The 21161-nt window shown below is 39.2% G+C and overlaps 1 protein-coding gene across 2 annotated transcripts; it reads left to right on the forward strand.

Moving 5' to 3' along the window:
- Positions 1–7634: 7634 nt before the first annotated feature.
- Positions 7635–16821, forward strand: LOC127617946 (palmitoyltransferase ZDHHC16A). 2 transcript variants are annotated; one of them, XR_007967387.1, is made up of 11 exons: positions 7635–8195; positions 9869–10105; positions 10196–10390; positions 10497–10585; positions 10701–10729; positions 10883–11016; positions 12013–12108; positions 14517–14593; positions 14702–14820; positions 15240–15310; positions 16208–16267. XR_007967387.1 is itself a non-coding variant. In XM_052090125.1 (11 exons), the coding sequence occupies exons 2-11, from the start codon at positions 9878–9880 to the stop codon at positions 16308–16310; spliced, it is 1146 nt and encodes a 381-aa protein (XP_051946085.1). In that variant the 5' UTR covers positions 7635–8195; positions 9869–9877; the 3' UTR covers positions 16311–16821. The 2 variants fall into 2 exon arrangements, 1 of the variants encoding a protein (XP_051946085.1); XM_052090125.1 differs by having other exon boundaries at positions 14697–14820; positions 16208–16821.
- Positions 16822–21161: the final 4340 nt, after the last annotated feature.

The following is a 21161-nucleotide window of genomic DNA, read 5'->3' on the forward strand; positions in this document are numbered from 1 at the left end:
TTCACTTGAGACATAAGAGTGTGATTTCAAAGCATTTTGAAAGTGACACACTTCCTTCTGCCAGTTGGTGGTGCTATAACTTTGACTCACAATAGTCACATCCATGTGACACACTGCTGAAGTTTCATCGAGATCAGTTAATGTATGCAGAAGTTATAACACACTTCCTTGCTATTTGCTCTCTTTATATGCTACCTTTATGAGGTTTTTGGAGCTTCAAAGTTTCATTTGCAATGTGTTCCACATTCAAACCAAAATATCTGACCTTCTGTTGGTCTGAGCTAATGACTGTAAATTTGGAAAGTTGTCCGGCTCCCTCCCCCTCCCCTCCCCTCCCCCACACACACACACACACACACACACAGAGAATTGGCAGGGGGCACTTTGTCAGAGAGAGACAGAGAGAGAGAAAAACACAGAACGGGAGGGGCCACTCTGTCTGTCAGAGAGAGAAAAATTCCAAGAAATCCACATTCAAACCACAATATCTGACTTTCTGTTGGTCGGAGCTAATGACTGTAAATTAGAAAGTTGTTCGGCTCGACGAGAACAATATACACGCCGAGTTTTGTAACTGTAGATAGAACTAACTAAGTTATAACACACTTTATGTGTCCTTTTTTAGTCCTAAATTAATTTCCTCGCCACGGCCAAACCGTTCGAGATATCAAAAATCCGTCCGCAATGTAGCTTCCTCAATATCTTGACTTCATGCCGACCGAGTTTGGTGGCGATTGGATTCATGCTCCAGGAGGAATATATATAATTCCAGAGCATGTGTTTCCAAACAACCCATAATAGCCGACTTCCTGTTGGGCTGGCGTAAAACTTAGAGCACGAAAGTTGTTCGGCCCGATGAGATCTTCAAGTGTACCGAGTTTCATATTACATGCAAGCATGTTTGATATATGGACAAGTGTTCGAATCCCATTCCAGGGGGCGCTGTCAAGCCCCCCTGCCACACCCGGGTACCATCTTCGGCCCGGCCCTGATGGCCGCGGGTTCCGACCTGTGTGCAAAGTTTCAAGAGTTTTCGAGCACGTTAAGGGCCCCAAAACCTTGAAAAACAAAAATAAAAGCATTCTCACTCATCAGCCAAATCAGCACCCTCCCCACAGACACAGAGAGACGTAGGGTCAGTGAGAGAGGGAGAGAAAATTCTCCAAAACATCCACATTCAAACCAAAATATCTGACTTTCTGTTGGTCTGAGCTAAAGACTGTAAATTAGAAAGTTGTCCGGCTCGATGAGAACAATAAAATGACTGAGTTTTGTGACTGTGGGTCAAAGTGTAAACCAACCCCCTCACTTTTGTCAAAAGGTGGCACTACTGAGCCCCTGCACCACGCCCGTTTCTGAAACTTTGCACATGTGTACTGGCTAATAAATGTGATGTGTCTATCGAGTTTCATGCAATTTCAAGTATGCTAAGAGTCTCAAAAGCATCAAAAAAGAATATTCAAGTTTGAAGCGTTGCCGCGGCAACAGGTATCGAAGATATCAATAATCCTTACACATGTCTACATCTGCCGTGTGTTTACATTATACACCTAAAGTTTTAATTAAATCGGGTAAAAATAAGAGGGTGATTTCAAAGCATTTTGAAAGTGACACACTTCCTTCTGCCAGTTGGTGGCGCTATAACTTTGACTCACAATAGTCACATCCATGCGATCGGCCTGTTACAGCGAACACACTGCTGAAGTTTCATCGAGATCAATTAATGTTTGCAGAAGTTATAACACACTTCCTGTTTCTCTTTTCGTGCCATCAATTCGTTTCCTCGCCATGGCCAAACCGTTCGAGATATCAAAAATCCGCCAGCAATTTTTCATCCTCAATGTCTTGACTTCATGCTGACCGAGTTTCGTGGCGATTGGTGGAATTCACTAGGAGGAGTATTTCAAATTCCATTGCATGCGTTTTCCAAACAACCCTAAATAGACGATTTCCTGTTGGGCTGGGGTAAAAAGTAAAAGTATGAAGGATATATGAAACGATGAGATCTATATGTGTACCAAGTTTCATATTATTACATGCAAGCGTGTTTGATTTATGGACCAAGTTTTCGGACCCCGTTCCAGGGGGCGCCGTCGAGCCCGGTACCAGCTTCAGCCCGGCCCTAATGGCCGCGGGTTCTGACCCTTGTGCAAAGTTTCAAGAGTTTTAGAGCACGTTAAGAGCCCCAAAAGTGCCCGAATATTCGTAAGAAAAATAATATTCTAACGAAAACAATAGGGCCTTGCCTTTTCAAGGCTTGGGCCCTAATAATTTCGTTACATTATAGCACATCGTCATCCGGTGACGGATTGTTTTTGAAGGGCTCTTAAAAGCGTGAAATTGATATATATTTTCCCCAGGGCAGTCGTAGGCAGCGACTTGGTGACGGAGATTTTGCGGGGAGGAAGAACAAGAGGTGGGAGAAGACAACCGAAGGGAAAACCGTTTTGGAGGAAGAATTCGATCACGCCGCTGCCATTTTAGCGCACGGCGAGAGACGCGCTGGGTGGAGGATAGACTAAGTGGAGAGAGTATTCTGCGAGAATATCGGCCAACGGCCTGTATAGGTCCGGTATACGATATAATTGTACGTATTCTCTATCATGGCAGACAATCAGGAAGATAGTTGTTGTAGTATGGATGAATTGAATCAAGAAGATGGGAACTGGCAGATGAGGAGGATTAATAAAGCAAAGCGGATTAGAGGAATGAAAGAGAGGAGAAATGGACTGTTGTTGTGAGGTTTGAAGAACCAGGAGTGAAGAGTTTGGATCCATTAAAATTGATGAAAATAATTAAGAATCAGGTTGGCGAGGTTAAATATGCTAGGATTTTAAAAGATGGCAATTTATTGATTGTAGCTCTGAAGAACAGATTGGAAAAGCTTTAAAACTACAAGTTGTTGGGAAAACAGTGGTGATAAGGGTCGCGAAAGTGGGTGAACAAGGAAGTAAAGGAGTGATTTATGGGATTCCTTTAGTAACTGAGATGAAGGAGCTGGTTAAAAATTTAAAAGAAAAATGTGATTCTGTTCAGAGTGTGAAGCGTTTAACTAAGGGGGTAGAGAAAAAAGAAACCGAGTCAGTCTTGGTTCAGTTTAGCACAAAAGAGTTGCCTACAGAGTTATACTTTGGATATGTGAGATATAGGGTAAGAGAGTTCACTCATAAGCCAATAAGATGTTACAAGTGTCAGAAGTTTGGGCATGTAGCTAAGTTGTGCAAAGGGACTAAAAGGTGTGCTGAATGTGGTGGGGAGCATGACTATGGGGACTGTGGAGAGGGAGTAAGACCTAAATGCTGTAATTGTGGGGGGGAGCACAGTGCGGCCTACTGGGGTTGTGAAGTAATGAGAAGGGAGACTGAGATTCAGAGTGTGAAAAGGAAGGATAGAGTTACTTATGGAGAAGCAGTTAAAAGAATGGAGCAAACAAAGAGGGTTAATGAAGAAAATGTTAGACAGGAAATAGCAACAGGGAATGCATGGACACAGCGACAAGATCATGTCAGAGAGAAGGAAAAGGAGAAAAAGGAGTGGGGTGAAAAGAGGAACTTGGTTATCTTTATTGCAGGGGTAATTAATGCAACAGCTGAGGTTAAATCCAAAACTGAAAGGATTCAAATCATAGCAAAGGTAGCAATTCAGCATTTGGGCGTGCTAGACTTAAAATGGGAAGAAATAAGGGAATGTCTTGCTGTACACTCCAGTCAGGAAGGAGGTAAAGGATGATATTATTTATTATGATCATTATCCAATGGAATGCAAGGAGTCTGTTGGCAAATGGTCAAGATTTTAAACAGTTTATAGATAGTAGAAGTGTAAAACCTGATGTAATGTGTATTCAGGAAACATGGTTAAAACCTAGATTTGATTTTGTTTTATCTAATTATATCGGCATCAGACGAGACAGAGAGCAAGGAAGTGGTGGTGGGTGTGCTACCTTTGTAAGGAAGGGGATACCCTATAGGGTGTTGGATATAGGGAAGGAGCAAGAATACGTGGTAGTGGAAGTATGGACAGATAAAAAGAAAATAGTAATAATAAATTATTATAACCCCTGTAAACAGTTAGAGTTAAATAAACTAGAGGAAATAGAAGGCCAGGATAGAGATAATGTTGTGTGGTGTGGAGATTTTAATGCCCACAATACACTGTGGGGAGGAGAAAAGACAGACAACAATGGACAGGTGATTGAGGAGGTGATGAATGATAGGAACTTAGTGTGTCTGAATGATGGTAGAAGAACTAGGATTGATATTAGAACTGGTAAAGAGTCAGTATTAGACCTCACAATCTTGTCTAGTAGAATGGCTTCAAAGTGTAAGTGGGAAGTGCATGGAGAAAGCACTATTGGAAGTGACCACTACCCAATTATATGTAAAGTGAACGTTGATGTAAGGTTGAGCACAGAAGATAGTCATGGAAGGTGGATTTTCAAAAAGGCAGACTGGAAGAGATTTATGAAAATAAGTGAATTATATATTAGTTCAGTCCAAGAAACAAATGATGTTGAAAGAAATGAAATTGAGTTGAGACAGAGTATTTATATGGCTGCAATGGCTACAATACCAAAAAGTTCAGGAAAACTAGTAAAAAAAGCAGTTCCATGGTGGAGTGTTGAATGTGAAAAGGTAGTTAGGGAAAGGAACCAAGCTTATAGAAAATTAAAAAGAACTCATAACTTTCAACATTTGATTGAATACAAGAAAGCACAGGCAGTAGTGAGAAGGAGTATAAGGCAAAGGAAAAGAACATACTGGAGGGATTATTGTAGCTCAATTGGAAGTACTATTAATATAAATGATGTATGGGGAATGATTAAGAAAATGGAAGGTAACAGAAGAGAGTGGAATTATCCGATTCTTTCAGATGGAGAGCAGTTGGCTATATCAAGCCTAGAGAAAGCAGAAATGATGGTGAACACACTGAGTAAGGTACATAGCTCCAGTAATCTTTCAGAAGAAGAAAGGAGGGCTAGGGAAGAAACAAGGAGTCAATATGTTGAGGTTATTCAAAAGAAAGAAAAATTAGAGGATAAATATAATGTTCCTCTCACACTGAGAGAATTAAGAAATGCATTGGATAAGTGTAAGAATTCAGCTCCTGGTAAAGATGAAATTTGTTATATTATGTTAAGACATTTAAGTGATAAGGGAATGAATAAGGTTTTAAATGTATTTAATAAAGTCTGGGAGGAAGGAAAGATTCCTGTAGGATGGAAGGAGGCAGTTATTGTCCCAATAAGAAAACCGGGGAAAGATGCTAGTAATCCAGCAAATTATAGGCCAATAGCTTTAACTTCTCATTTAGGTAAGTTAATGGAAAGGGTGGTGAATGGAAGGCTAATGCACTTTATTGAAGAAAGGGGTTGATGGCTAGTCATCAGAATGGCTTTAGAAAGGGAGAAGTACTATTGATTCACTCATATGCCTTGAGGATGAAATAAGAAAAGCACAGATAAATAAAGAGACTGTTGTGGCAGTATTCTTAGATGTAGAAAAAGCATATGACATGCTATGGGTAGAGGGTCTTTTAATCAAGATGCACATGTTGGGAATTAGGGGAAATATGTTTAACTGGGTAATGGACTTTTTAAATAATAGAAGTATTCAGGTGAAAATAGGGTCAGAAAAATCTAGAAGCTGCTTTGTAGAAAATGGTACACCTCAAGGTAGTGTTATTAGTCCATTGCTGTTTAATATAATGATTAATGATGTTTTTTCTAATGTTCAGCCGGGAATTGGAAAGTCATTATTTGCAGACGATGGTAGCCTATGGAAAAGGGGAAAAATGTAAAGTATACACTGAAGAAGGTGCAGGAAGCTCTAACCCTAGTGGAGGATTGGGGAAGGAAATGGGGTTTAGATTCTCTATTGAGAAGTCAAAGGCTATGTTTTTTACTAGGAGGAGAATAGATGAAAGTATAAAATTGAAGTTATATGGTAGGAATTTGGAAAGAGTGAAAAGTTTTAAATTTCTTGGTGTGTTTTTTTGACACAAGACTTACATGGAGGGAGCATGTTTCAAAAGTAGTAGACAAATGTAAAAGGGTAATGAATTTAATGAGATGTCTTGCTGGAACAGAATGGGAAGCAGATGTTGCTTCTTTGAAGCAAATTTATGTATATTTAATTAGAGCAAGTATTGAATATGGGTGTTTGGTTTATGGATCTGCAGCCAAGTCAGTTTTAGCTGGATTAGATATAGTTCAAGCTAAGGCACTAAGAATATGTACAGGAGCTGTGCGATCTTACCCAGTGTGTTCCTTGCAGGTAGAAACAGGAGAAATGCCACTCTGTTTGAGAAGACAGCAGCTTCAGGCTAACTATTGGGTTAACTTGATGGGTCAAAAGTGTGATCACCCAGTTAAAGCGACAATTCAGGTAAGCTGGGAGAGAGAGATGGCAAGTCCTCAAAGTTTTGGATGGACAGGGGAGGCATTGGCCCAGGAAATGTCTATACATGATAAGAACTTTTGTCCAGGAGTACTGTGGCCATCAGTTCCTGTATGGCAATTGGAGGTTCCAAAGATTGATTTAGAGATACTTAGGATTAAGTCAGAGAATCCTGAATCAGATTTGGTGCATGAATTTCACTGTCATATAATAGAGAGATATCAGGAGCACATATTAATTTTTACTGATGGTTCAAAAGATCAGGAAACAGGTGCTACAGGAGCAGCTTTTGTTGTTCAGAAGTGGAATACCCAAGTTTGTAAGAGAACCTCAAATTTCCTAAGTGTGTTTTCAGTGGAATTATATGCAATCCTGATGGCAGTGCAATGGACTGAGCAGATTCAGAACCATAAAGTGTTGATATGTAGTGACTCTGTGTCAGCTATTAATAGTATGGGGAAAGGGACCTCAAAGAGTCGACAAGACCTTGTATATGATATTCTTCTGGCAATTAGAGATGTGAAAAGGAGAGAAGTAGGAATATCATTTGTATGGGTCCCAGCTCATGTAGGTATTTCAACAAATGAAAAGGTTGATAAGTTGGCCAAGGAAGCTGCTCAAAAGGAAACAATAGATATAAACTTAAATCTGTCCAAAGCGGAGGGTAAAAGTATTGTGTGGCAGGGAACAATTTTGAAATGGCAACAGTTCTGGGAGCAAGAAAATAAAGGGAGGCACCTATTCTCTATTTCTAGTAGGGTAACTGATTCAGTTAAGGTTTGTAAAGGAGGAGAGGTTAGACGTAAGGAAGAGGTTATTATTTCTAGAATGAGGATTGGGCATACGTTTCTGAACAGCACTTTATTTATTTTAGGAAAACACCAGAGTGGCTTATGTTCATGTCAAGAACCTGAGACAGTGAATCATGTTTTGTTTTTTTGTAGAAAATATGACCACCAAAGACAAGATCTGCTCAGAGAAATGCGAGTAATTGGCTTGGAAGAAGTATTTCTAAAAAATATTTTAGAAGTAGGGTCAAGCACAAGGGGAAAGCAGTGTCTTTTTAAATTTCTAAAAGATACTGGATTGTATAATAGGATATAGTGCACTTAGGTGCTAATACCATAGCAGCAATGCAACTTATTGGATGACGGCTGCCGTAAAACCCCAAGAAGAAGAAGAAGAAGAAGACGAATATTTTCCCCAGAGATCAGTCACGTGACACCCGATCCAGGAACATAGCGCCCAGGCGCAAAGATGGTTAGTTTTATGGGAACCCTGCGCTAGCTGAGCACGGTCATGGTGCTGAATGGGGGACGCTAACGGATAGCTCTCTCCAGGTATTTCCATGGTAGATCCATGGTTCAGACAAAAAATCTTGCGTTTAAATAGCGCGAGAATCGAAAAGCTCTTTCAATAGATGACGTTCTATTTGGCCTGGCACGGCGTCTTTAAACGCGACGCTGAATAAAAAAAAACAGCTGCATATGGTGCAACGGCCAGAGGCGTCCGTCTAGCATATCTTTATATAGAAAAACAATGGAGATATTGCGCAGAGGCACACAAAAACACGTTCGGTGTGAACTTCCCGTCAGCTCACGAGTCATATGCAATAAAACTGCAATTCCCAGAATCCTGTCGTGAAAGCTCACAGTCCTGCGCATCAGACAAACAGCGAAGCAGATGAAATCAAAGGGGTTGAAACTACTGTTTCCATTTTTATTTCTGTCCCGATTAAATGCTCTTTCAGCGGTATCATGAGTTGAGTCCATCGTCCTGGTAGAAGAATATCTCGGACAGGTAAGAGAAAAGACTGCTTGCATTTGTATCATGCTTTGACCTGTGATGTGTAGCTCTTGCTGTTAGATTCATCCAAGTCGGGATTTATTTCAGAGGTGTTAACGGATGTGCAGCATACATAAATGTATAGTTTTTATCCACAGTTATTTTCATTGTGACCAGAGCAATGTATAATTATATCAATATATATGTTGCATTTGGTTGTGTGTTAATGATCATTTTAAAGGCACAGACTGAGATTATAGTTCCCAGTTTATGACATGGGGGATGGTGGATCATGTTGCCCATTTCTACAGTAATCTCACAGAGCAAACCCCCCCCATGTCTGCATGTCCAGACATTTTACTATGTCTGGACATGCAGTGCTAACAAAAGCTTTTTTTTGTATTGCCACTATGGGCACACCTCTTTATCTTTAACATTTATTGTTTAGAAGTTTGCTCTTGTCATAGATTTTTTTGTTCCGAGTTTCTTTTCATCATCCTAGATCTTTGATTGTGCATACAGTTGTTTTTGTGTAACCTAGAGTTGAGATGGGAATAACCAGCAGAGTTGATTTCTGGAACCCCTCTAGTAAGACTAAATATCAGATTAGAACCACAAATCCAAGGAAAGAATCATTAGTCACTTGCCTAACCATCTCTGCATTTTTAGAAGCTAAAATGGGCAGGGCTGTTTAAGTGCTGTGATCACTGTTATCAGTCATTTGAAGTATGCACCAATTAGTCAACAAGGCCGTATTTTAGTGACTGTACAAAAGGAGTAATCCATCTATTGCATCTTTGTATTCTGTCACATAATCCAGGGGTATCAGAAAACAAAACCACGCTTGCATTATTGATTTGGATCAATCCACAACAACTGCTTAGATGGATACTTTGTTAATCTAATTGGCTTAAAAGATCAACAGGCAGGGTATTGTCGATGAGTGAATTGCAGGCTGTACATGGAGAAACTGGCTTGTGCCATTATCTAGAAAGATGCAATAAGCAGAGGGGTCATGACATGCTCTTTTTAAAATAATTTTATTATCTTCCCTGAGGTCAAAAACAGTCATAATTTAATAATATATAATAATTTTCCACCCTGTCTCTGGCCCTGACTGAAATGCTCATTTTTAAGCTCTCTGGCCCTTTAAGACTTTAAACGGCAACTGTTGTGATTGGCTAACATAGTGCAGCCCCTCCAATAAAGCCACATTTGAAACTCAATCTGAAGAAAATTAAGAACAAGCTCCACAACATTATAAAATAAAATTTGGGAGTTTACACATAACGTGCAGTACACCCAATACATTGCATGACTTCACTAGTTCATCTAGTGTAGAAAAACATTTAAATACATATGAAGGTGTACTGTGTATGTCCCCTTTGGTGTTGATGAATCTCCCATGACAGACCCTCTCTTTCAATGATGAAAAATGGGCATTGATGTCTTGCTGAAGGGGCAGTCATATGAATATGTATTTGGTCCTTGTGACTTCACAAATTCCAAATGAGCCGTTTTTGAAACTGGTTTAAATAAATGCACTTATTCTATTAAGGAGGACGTTTTCAGTTTTGAAACTTACAGTATGTTTTTATAGTACAATGACCACGTGTATGTCAAAAGATCAAAGAAAATTGTATTCCTCATGTCATGCCCCCTTTAAAAGATAAATCTTGTCATTACAGGGGCTGAATATGCGTCCCTGCTCCACTGTCATGCACCTGCTGTTGAGGTGCCTTCGCGGGTGTGGCAGGCACAGTCGCTGCCGTCTGCCCAGACGAGTGAGGCAGCCTGTAAATTACATCAAACTTATCTTCAAATCCCTGTATTTTAGTTCATTCACTAATTCTGAAGTGATGATGGACTCCATCCTTGAGCCAGTGTTTTGGATGGTGGAGGTTGTCACACGCTGGTTCGGAATGGTAAATAATTATGCATCATTATTTTCATTTAATATTTTTTTATTATTATGCCCATGCTTGTCTCTAACATTCTGAACTTTTTCTTTTAAGGTCTTTGTGTTTTTAGTAGTAGCTCTCACCAGCTCTGTGGTCTGCATCGCATACTTTTGCCTTCTGCCATTGGTCTTGCAAACTTACACTCCTGGCTGGATAATGTGGCACATTTGTTACGGACATTGGAATTTGGTCATGATAGTCTTCCATTACTACAAGGCCACAAAGACCCCCCCTGGAACTCCTCCTAAGGTTCAGCACCTATAGATATGCCACATTCCAGTAGAGCTGTTGTACATGTTCAGTGGATTGCATGACCTTACAGCTCTTCTTTTTTTCCCCCCTCATTGTTTTTCAGTTGAAAAATGACATCCCGTTTGTGTCAGTCTGTAAAAAGTGTGTCATTCCTAAACCAGCGAGGAGTCATCACTGCGGCATCTGTAAAACGTAAGAGAACGACACAACTCAATATTGTCTGTGTCTGAACAGGCTGATTGGTGACTAAAGAACAGCTGCATGACATGAAACTTGTATTCAGACATTCCTCTGTCTTTCTCTCTAGATGTATTCTAAAAATGGACCATCATTGCCGTATCCTTTTAAAATAATATATGACTATACAGATGTTCAAAGAGCTTCCTTTTTACTTGCTTTTACAATTTATACTTTTAGGTTAACACCTCAAATTCAAACTAAGATTTTGTTTTCACTTGTGTGCTTTGTTCCTTAATTGTGTATTTTCAGCTTGGCTCAACAACTGTGTTGGTCATAACAATCATCGTTACTTCTTCTCGTTTTGTCTCTATTTGACTTTGGGCTGCATGTACTGTAGCATCAGCGGTCGTAATCTCTTTATTGATGCATACAGTGCTATAGATGTAAGAATTTTTTATTTCATTTTTTTATTTGTATTAATAGTAATTTTTAATAGGCATTTTTCTAGTTGTGCTCCGCTCCAAAATATTTCTAGACATTGAACTTGTGTAGAGTAAAACGTGTTGCAAGGCATGGTGTCTTATTTGTGAGAGTGTAAGTTCTTGTCAGTAATTAACAAATAGGTCTGAATGATGAATGAGTGATCAGCCTGAATTTAAATAATTAGTATTTTTAAATCCTCAAGTTATCACAAGCACCTGAAACATCATAGAAATTAATTCGTCAAAAAGTGTGGTAATCTTGTTGTTTTCTTTATTTTTGAATTCGTAAAGGGAAAATTCTTTCATTACTCACCCTCATGCCATCCCAGGTTTGTACTACTTTCTTTCTTCTGCAGAACACGAAAGATGATTTTTAGAAGAATATCTCCGCTCTGTAGGTCCATACAATGCAAGTGAATGGTGGCCAGAAATGTGAAGCTCCATAAAGGCAACATAAAAGTAATCCATACAACTCCAGTGGTTAAATCCATATCTTCAGATGCTATATGATAAGTTTGGGTGAGAAACAGATATTTAAATATTTTTACTATAAATTCTCCTCCCTGTCCAGTATGTGACGATATGCATGTAGAATGTGAATCGCCAGAAACAAAAGAAGAAGAATGTGAGAGCATTTTGAAGACCTATAGAGCGGAGATATTTTTCTAAAACTCTTTGTGTTCCACAGAAGAAAGTAAGTCATACACATTTTGGATGGCATGATGGTGAGTAAATTACGAGAGAATTTTCATTTTTGGGTGAACCATCCCTATGGTTGAAGTGGGCATCTATTTTTTTCTGCAAAATGAATGAAGGTCTTTTGTGTCTCTTGTAAGGGTGTGCTTATCCTCTGTATTTCTCAGTGGTTATCTGTTTCTCATTTTCTCTTTCTGTTCTCAAAGTCTGGGCTATAGCAGGCACATCTTAACTGTCTGCTGTCTCTCTGCCATTTTATAGCAATTCAGGCACATGGAAGCGGAGAAACAGGGGGTCCCGGTGACTGGGATTGGGTTGCTTATCGGCATCGTACCATCAGAAGCCGTGGCTGGGAAGGTATTACAGACAGCACATGTCACCTTGGCTTTAGTTCTGGAATTTGGTCTTTTCTGCTCGAACACTCTTAACACAAACAACATGCTCTGAAATCCCTACAAATTATTTCTGGCCTTTCTTATCTCAATGCTAACAGCGCACATTTAAATGATTTACCTACTGACTCTTCTCTCAATTGGATGAGGGAGGATTTACCGGTGAACTTTAGACTCTTTAAGCTTTGGTTGATAAGATCTGACGCACTAGCACGTCCAAGAATTGGAGGCAATTTGGTATTTGGTCCACATTTCAGCTTTCATGTATAGTTTTTGTGATCCTAATGAATTAACTATTTGTGTTTAAGTTAACTGGGTGTTTACTATTACTTATTATTTACTATATTACAATGCATTCATCTAAACATGCCACCACATGTTGTTTTCCTATTATTTCTTCCTATGTACTACAAAGTTATTTGTATACACTGATCAGCCACAACATTAAAACCACCTAATATTGTGCATGTCCCCCTTGTGCCGCCAAAACAGCGTCAACCCACATTCTTCTCACCACAGTTGTGCAGCACGATATTCTGAGTTACCATAGACTTTGTAATTTCCAACTATTCTGGCCATTCAACAGAGGTCAACAGAGTATGGCCAGACTGGTTTGAACTGACAAAGTCTATGGTAACTCAGATAACTGCTCTGTACAATTGAATGCCATTCTGAGATGCGGGTTGGTGCTGTTTTGGCGGCACGAGGGGGACCTACACAAGGTGGTTTTAATGTTGTGGCTGATCAGTGTATAGTCATATGTATGTACACACACACACACACACACACACACACACACATGATATTTAGAACCCTCTTTTTTTTTTTTTTACATCGATCTACACTCCATACCCCATAATGACAAAGCAAAAACTAGATTTTTGATAACTTTGCACATTTATTAAAAAGATAAAACTGAAATATCACATTACCATAAGTATTCAGACACTCAGAATTTAGTTGAAGCACCTTTGGTAGATTTTTTTGACCCCTCAAGCTCTGTCAGGCTGGATGGGGACTGTCGGTGGCCAGCCATTTTCAGGTCCGGGCTCTGTCCGTGCCACTCAAGGACATTCTCAGATTTGTCCCTAAGCCACTCTTGTGTTGTTTTGTCTGTGGGCTTAGAGACATTATCCTGCTGGAAGGTGAATCTTCGGCCCAGTCTGAGGACCTGAGTGCTCTGGACCAGGTTTTCATTAAGAATATTTCTGTATTTTGCTGCATTCAGCTTTTCTTCAACCCTGACCAGTCCCCGCTGCTGATAAACACTCCCACAGTATGATGCTACCACCACCATGCTTCACCGTTGGGATGGAAATGAGCAGTGCCTGGTTTCCTCCAGAAATAATGCTAAACAGTTCAATCTTCATTTCATCAGACCAGACAATCTTGTTTCTCACAGTCTGAGTCTTGAAAGTCTTTTTTCTTTTTTTCCTCAAATTCCAAGCAGGTTTTCATATGTCTTGCACGGAGGAGAGGCTTTCGTCTGGCCACTCTACCATAAAGCCCAGATCAGTGGCGTGATTCAATGATGGTTGTCTTTCTGCAAGTTTCTCCTATCTTCAAACATGATCTCTAGAGCTCAACCAGAGTGACCATTTAGTTTTTGGTCACCTCTCCTACCAAGGTTCTTCTCCCACAATTGCTCAGTTTGGCAAGGCAGCCAGCTCTAAGAAGAGTCCTGGTTGTTCCAAAATTCCATTTAAAAATATGGAGGCCAATGTGCTCCTGTGTGGAATCCTTCAATGCAGCCAAATATATTTTTGTAGCCTTCCAGAGATCTGTGCCTCAACACAATCCTGTCTCTGAGCTCTGCAGACAGTTCCTTTGACCTCATGGCTTGGTTTTTGCTCTGATATGCATTTTCAGCTGTGAGACCTTGTATAGACAGATGTGTGCCTTTCCAAATCATGTCCAATCAATTGAATTTGCCACAGGTGGACACCAATCAAAGTGTAGATACATCTCGAAGATGATCCAGAGAAATTAGATGCACCTGAGCAAAATTTCAAGTGTCAATAGCAAATGGTCTGAGTACTTATGTCAATGTGAAACTTCAGTTTTTGTTTTTAATAAAATTGCAAAGTTATCAAAAATCTGGTTTTTGCTTTGTCATTATTGGGTATGGAGTGTAGATTGATGTGAAAAATTAAATAATTTAAAGCATTTTAGCATAAGGCTGCAACATAACACAATCTGAAGAAATGAAGGGGTCTGAATACTTTATGAATGCACTGTGTATATAGTACAATATATTTAGATAAAATAAATTGAGAACATAAGGTAATTTATTGTGATTATAATATAATAACAGTTTATGATTTATAAATATGACAAAATATTTTTCCTCTTCTTATGCTTCATCGGACACAGGTCATTTCACAACCTCCATATACCTATAAGGACAGGATGTTTCACAAGAGTGTTATCTACATGTGGGTCCTCACAAGGTACATAAGTTCAAAAGGCTATTCTTTCACAGTGTCCCCAATACTGGTTCTATTATTTCAATAGATGCACACCTTTTGTTATGTTTCATGGTTTTTCCATCAGCACAGTAGCAGTTGCACTTGGAGCTCTGACATTGTGGCATGCTATACTCATCACCCGTGGAGAGACCAGCATTGAACGTCATATAAATAATAAAGAGGCCAGACGCTTGGCAACACGTGGAAAGGTAATTGTGCACTCAGACCATTGAGAATGATTGTAATGCCTTGACTATTCTACCTGTTCTACCTCAATTGGGATTTATGTTTGCTCTTCTTTTGCTAACTACTTTAAGTATTTAAAATGTTTGCTTTATGTATTGAAACTGATGAGGAATCTTTCTCTCAAAATCAAGGAAAACCTAAAAAATAACCTGTAATTTTTTTTCAGGTCTGGAAAAGTAATTGAAATTTGTAAAATGAAAATAGTCAAAAAGTGTGTAAACAGTGCTTTGGAACAATACGTGTCATGAAAAGCTATATCCATATAAATCTTAACTAAACTGAATTCATTATTAAACAAATAGAAAAATAGTTTGTTTTGTTGATTGTTCAGATCTGTAGTATAAATCTCTGTTTTGTTTAAACGTTTTTTTCTTTTTTAAAGGTTTATCGGAATCCTTTCAATTACGGTAAACTAAATAACTGGAAAGTGTTTTTTGGTGTGGAAAAGAGAAGGTGAGAAATAGTTCAGTAGTCCTATTTATCATAATTGTTCAATTCAGTCAGGTCTATATGATGTATTATCAGACAGGATTAACATTCAGTAGATGATCACTACATTTGCCACTGCAAGAAAGGACACCATAAAGCACTGACTGGCCATTCATTGATTTAAAGGGATAGTTCGCCCAAATATTTAAATGTTCTCATAATTTACTCACCCTCATGCCGCCTCAGATGTGTATGATTTTCTTCAGCAGAAAACAAACAAAGATTTTTAGAAGAATATCCAAGCTCTGTAGGTCCATACAATGCAAGTAAATGGTGATCAGACCTTTGTAGCTCCAAAAATATCATAAAGGAAACATAGAAGTAATCCATAAGTGGTTAAATCCATATCTTCAGAAACGATATAATAGGTGTGGGTGAGAAACAGATAAAAAGTCATTTTTTTACTCCTAAATCTCAACCTTCACATCTGAAAGTCACATGTGGTGCCGTTTAGTCTCACTTTCACATCTGAAAGTGAAAGTTAAAGTGGAGATTTAGATAAAAAAGTACATAATATTGTTCTGTTTTCTCATCCACATCTATTATATCACTTCTGAAGATATGTATTTAAACACTGGAGTCGTATGGATTACTTTAATGTTTCCTTTATGTGATTTTTGGAGCTACAAAGGTCTGATCACCATTAATTTGCATTGTATGGACCTACAGAGCTGAGATGTTTGTTAAAAAAATCTTTGTTTGTGTTTGCAGAACACATCTTGTATTGTATGAGGGTGGGTAAATTATGAGAATTTTCATTTTTGGGTGAACTATCCCTTTAAATGTAGCGTTTTCAATTTGACATGTTCTTTGTAGCATTGTATAGTCTGTTAATGTAAAGTGTTACAATCATCTCCACAGTCACTGGCTGACACATGTTCTCCTACCATCTGGACACACCCCATATGGTGATGGACTGACATGGGACATCTACCCTCTTAAAAAAGACATGCTGCCTGTCTGAGACATTAAAGACCTGGTTGTCCTAGTTGGTAATGGTAATGGCCAACACATTCACCAGGGTGAATCTCACCTCCTGTGCCAAGGCTGAATGCAGAACCAGAGCCCCTGAATTATGGGTATCTGTAGAGCCCAGATTTAGACAGTGATTTTATGGGATGACGTTTGCTCATCCTAGCCAAATGAAAAGAATGTCCTCCAGAAAGAACATTCATTTTGGGATGCAAATTTTTTTAATGGAATTCATATTTGTATTTGCTGTGTATGGAAGATACTGTGCTTAAAGCAGGGTTTGAAGTGCTTGTAGCCATTTGGGGCCATTTCCCGTATCATGTATATTTGTGTAATTTTGTTTTTAACTCGTAACTTATGTCATAAAGTGTCATTATTTAAGATTTATATGCACTTAAATGAAATGCTTTCTTTCCAAGTCAAAAACCTTGCCAATGATTTTATTACATGCATAATTTGTCACTACAAATCTTGTTAAGTGTTTTGCAGTTTATTCCAAGATTTTAAACATTAAACATATCTTACAATTCAATACCTTTGTAGCATTTCTTAAGACTTTAAATGCATCGCTTAACACATTGTAAATTGCATTGTAATGTCTTATTATTGTCTCTTTTAAAACAAAAAATTCCACCTAATTTTTTTGAACCACAAATGGCATTATAATCATTAATTTATTCCTTCTGCAATTATTACAGGATGCAGATCCAATTCCAGTTAATTCCCTCTGACAGAAGGGACTGAATATATATATTTGCATTTGTAGTGCAGATTGCATCTGTCATAACTGAAAGAACTCCGGCTCAAACAACTGCCCGACAATCAATGTACAGCTCAGCTAGACAGTGCTTTCCGCTTTTTACTTCAGAGTATATCATCACCTCCTCTCTACTGCTAAAACCTCTAAATCTGCCAGACTCTGCACATAACATATTAGATATACTGTATGTGCACCTTTCTGTCACTATATGCTCATCTGTTATTGAAGGTATATACTATATATTATGGCAGGCTATAGGAGTCTTTGCTGTTTTAGCCCTTTTAGATGACATTGTATCACATGAGGTGCCTAACTGTCCATTCTCACATATACAATTAGTCAAAGCTTTGATTCCTTGATGTAAATGTATTAGACAGCAGGTATGCCAACCGCAAATTTATATCATTCATTTTATGGTCCAGGAGCTATTTGATGTGTGTGTTTACATCTGAACCCTGATAGCACACGTACAGTGGGTACGGAAAGTATTCAGGCCCCCTTAAGTTTTTCACTCTTTGTTATATTGCAGCCATTTGCTAAAATCATTTAAGTTCATTTTTTTTCCCTCATTATTGTAAACACAGCACCCCACATTGACAGAAAAACACAGAAGTGTTGACATTTTTGCACATTTATTAAAAAAGAAAAACTGAAATATCACATGTTCCTAAGTATTCAGACCCTTTGCTGTGACACTCATATATTTAACTCAGGTGCTGTCCATTTCTTCTGATCATCCTTGAGATGGTTCTACACCTTCATTGAGTCCAGCTGTGTTTGATTATACTGATTGGACTTGATTAGGAAAGCCACACACCTGTCTATATAAGACCTTACAGCTCACAGTGCATGTCAGAGCAAATGAGAATCATGAGGTCAAAGGAACTGCCTGAAGAGCTCAGAGACAGAGACAGAGACAGAGTTGTGGCAAGGCACAGATCTGGCCAAGGTTACAAACAAATTTCTGCTGCCCTTAAGGTTCATAAGAGCACAGTGGCCTCCATAATCCTTAAATGGAAGACGTTTGGGAGCGACCAGAACCCATTCTAGAGCTGGCTGTCCGGCCAAACTGAGCTATCGGGGGAGAAGAGCCTTGGTGAGAGAGGTAAAGAAGAACCCAAAGATCACTGTGGCTGAGCTCCAGAGATGCAGTCGGGAGATGGGAGAAAGTTGTAGTAAGTCAACCATCACTGCAGCCATCCACCAGTCGGGGCTTTATGGCAGGACCTCAAGGACTCCAAGATGGTGATAAATAAGATTCTCTGGTCTGATGAGACCAAGATAGAACTTTTTGGCCTTAATTCTAAGCGGTATGTGTGGAGAAAACCAGGCACTGATCATCACCTGTCCAATACAGTCTCAACAGTGAAGCATGGTGGTGACAGCATCATGCTGTGGGGGTGTTTTTCAGCTGCAGGGACAGGACGACTGGTTGCAATCGAGGGAAAGATGAATGCAGCCAAGTACAGGGATATCCTGGACGAAAACCTTCTCCAGAGTGCTCTGGACCTCAGACTGGGCCGAAGGTTCACCTTCCAACAAGACAATAACCCTAAGCACACCACTAAAATAACGGAGTGGCTTCACAACAACTCCATGACTGTTCTTGAATGGCCCAGTCAGAGCCCACAAACCAAAAACCTTCTTCCAGATGTAAACACATGTCTGGGAGATGTATCTGCGCTATCAGAGTATTAATGAGAGATATATATATATATATATATATTTTTTTTTTTTAACTTTTGCATAAAAAACTTTCTAACCATTTCAGGCCTTGGAGCCTCAAGATGACTTACAATTATTTAAAATTATTAATATTGATTGAAAACGGCAAAAAAATAGTGGTAGAGATTACAACATATACATCGTATTTCTCACTCTGGTGAAAATGCAATGCTGAGTGCTCACTTGGACAATGTTTTTGAGTGAGGGATGGGGCCTGTGGGTTTTGTCTTGGTCAGTAGCAGGCCTTGCTGTTTTGAGTCAAATATTTTGAGAAGTTGAACCCCTGTCATTGTCATATTACTTAGGAGTCATTTTCACATGTTCTCACAATAGACCTTATACACAGCAGTGTGATTATTTGATGAGAATGAAAACGAGGCTGTGACGGACAGACGTGCAGGCTCTTCAGGGCTAAACTGCATTTTAAAGTGTTTTGTTTTTGGATCGTTCAGGACAAAATATCTTTAAGAAATGTCAATAGACCAAAAATGTTTAAATACATGAGTTGTGGAAAAATAGATGGCATATATTGGAGCTTTATACAGCATTATTCCCATTAAAAGTCTACGGCGCTACTTTGAATAAGGTCTACAGCCGTGGCTGTAGTTTTCTGCTTCAGTTGTTGTTGTGTAGATTCACATTGTTTCTAGATTAGTGTGCAGAGTAATCGGATGCATTTTAAATAATAGCAAAATAAAAACAATTTAACTTTTATCTCAAAAACCCAAATTTCACAGTTTTTTGGCCCTGGCACAAAATTACCAGCTAACATCATTTCACTAATCATATCAGCAGCACCTGGGAAAGTATGAACAAGTACTAGTCAGGTGAAATCACTCTCTTACTGATTGGATTATAAGAGCAGACTGATTGCTATAAAAGGAGGGAAGAAGTTCTTCCAATCATTGTGTTCTTGTTAGCAAAACCTCAAAAGAAAGACGTGCAGCCACCATCGCTTTGCATCAAAATGGCCTCACATGCAAGGAAATTGCTGCAAAGAATATTGCACCTGAAAGAACCATTTACCGGATCATTAAGAACTTCAAGGAGAGAGGTTCAACTGCAATGAAGGCTTCAGGACATCTCAGAGTGTCCAGCAAGTGCCAGGACGTCTCCTCCTGAGGAGTCAGATATGGAATCGTGTCACCACCAGTGCAGAGCTTGCTCAATATTGGCAGCAGGTTGGTGTGAGTGCATCTGCACGCATCGTGAGGCGAAGACTTTGGACAATGGCCTGGTGTCAAGAAGGGCAGCAGGAAGCCACTTCTTTCCAAGAAAAACATCAAGGACAGACTGAACTTCTGCAGGAAGTACAAGGATTGGAAAGCAGAAGACTGGTGCAAAGATATTTTCTCTGATGAAGCCCCCTTCCGACATCTGGAAAATCGATAGTCCGGAGAACAAAAGGTGAATGCTACCATGAGTCCTGTGTCGTGCCAACAGTGAAGCATCCTGAGACCATTCACGTGTGGGGTTGCGTAGTGGGCTAAAGCACTGAACTGGTAAGCAGAAGATTGCCGGTTCAATCCCCACAGCCACCACCATTGTGTCCTTGAGCAAGGCACTTAACTCCAGGTTGCTCCAGGGGGATTGTCCCTGTAATAAGTGCACTGTAAGTCGCTTTGGATAAAACCGTCTGCCAAATGCATAAATGTAAACGCCCAAAATCACTGCCATGAATAAAGAATGGTATCAAAACATCCTGCAAGAGCAACTTCTCCCTATGATCCAGCAGCAATTTGGTGAAGATCTATGCATTTTCCAGCATGATGGAGCACCATGTCACAAGGAGTAATAATGAAGAGACTCGGAGATCATTACATTGAAATTTTGGATCCGTGTCCAGGCAACTCCCTGTATCTTAATCCCATAGAGAACCTGTGGTCAATCCTCAAATGGCGAGTGGACAAGCAGAAGCCCACAAATTGTGATAAAATCCGAGCACTAATAAGTCAAGAATGGATTGCCATCAGTCAGGATTTGGCCCAGAAGCTGATAATGCTAGAGTGAATTGCAGATGTTATAAAGAACAAGGGTAAACCCTGTAAATATTGACTCTCTGCATATATTGAATGTTTTTGCCAATAAAAGCCTTTAAAACTCATAAAATGCTTATTGTTTTCCAGTATACCATATAAACATGTGAGAAAATAATCTACAAATAATGAAGCAGCAAATTTTGCAAAACACAAAATGTATGTCACTGCCAATACTTTTGGCTGAGGCTGTATATGGGAACCAGAGAAGTTACTTCTTAGTGAGCCTGCTGTTTAATGACAACTTATCTGAATCTTTATTTGATGTCTACTCAACAATAATTTAAACAGTAAAATAATTACGAAACAATTAAAACGTGAC

This window comes from Xyrauchen texanus, chromosome 24 (genome assembly GCF_025860055.1).
Source record: "Xyrauchen texanus isolate HMW12.3.18 chromosome 24, RBS_HiC_50CHRs, whole genome shotgun sequence".
NCBI lineage: Eukaryota > Metazoa > Chordata > Actinopteri > Cypriniformes > Catostomidae > Xyrauchen > Xyrauchen texanus.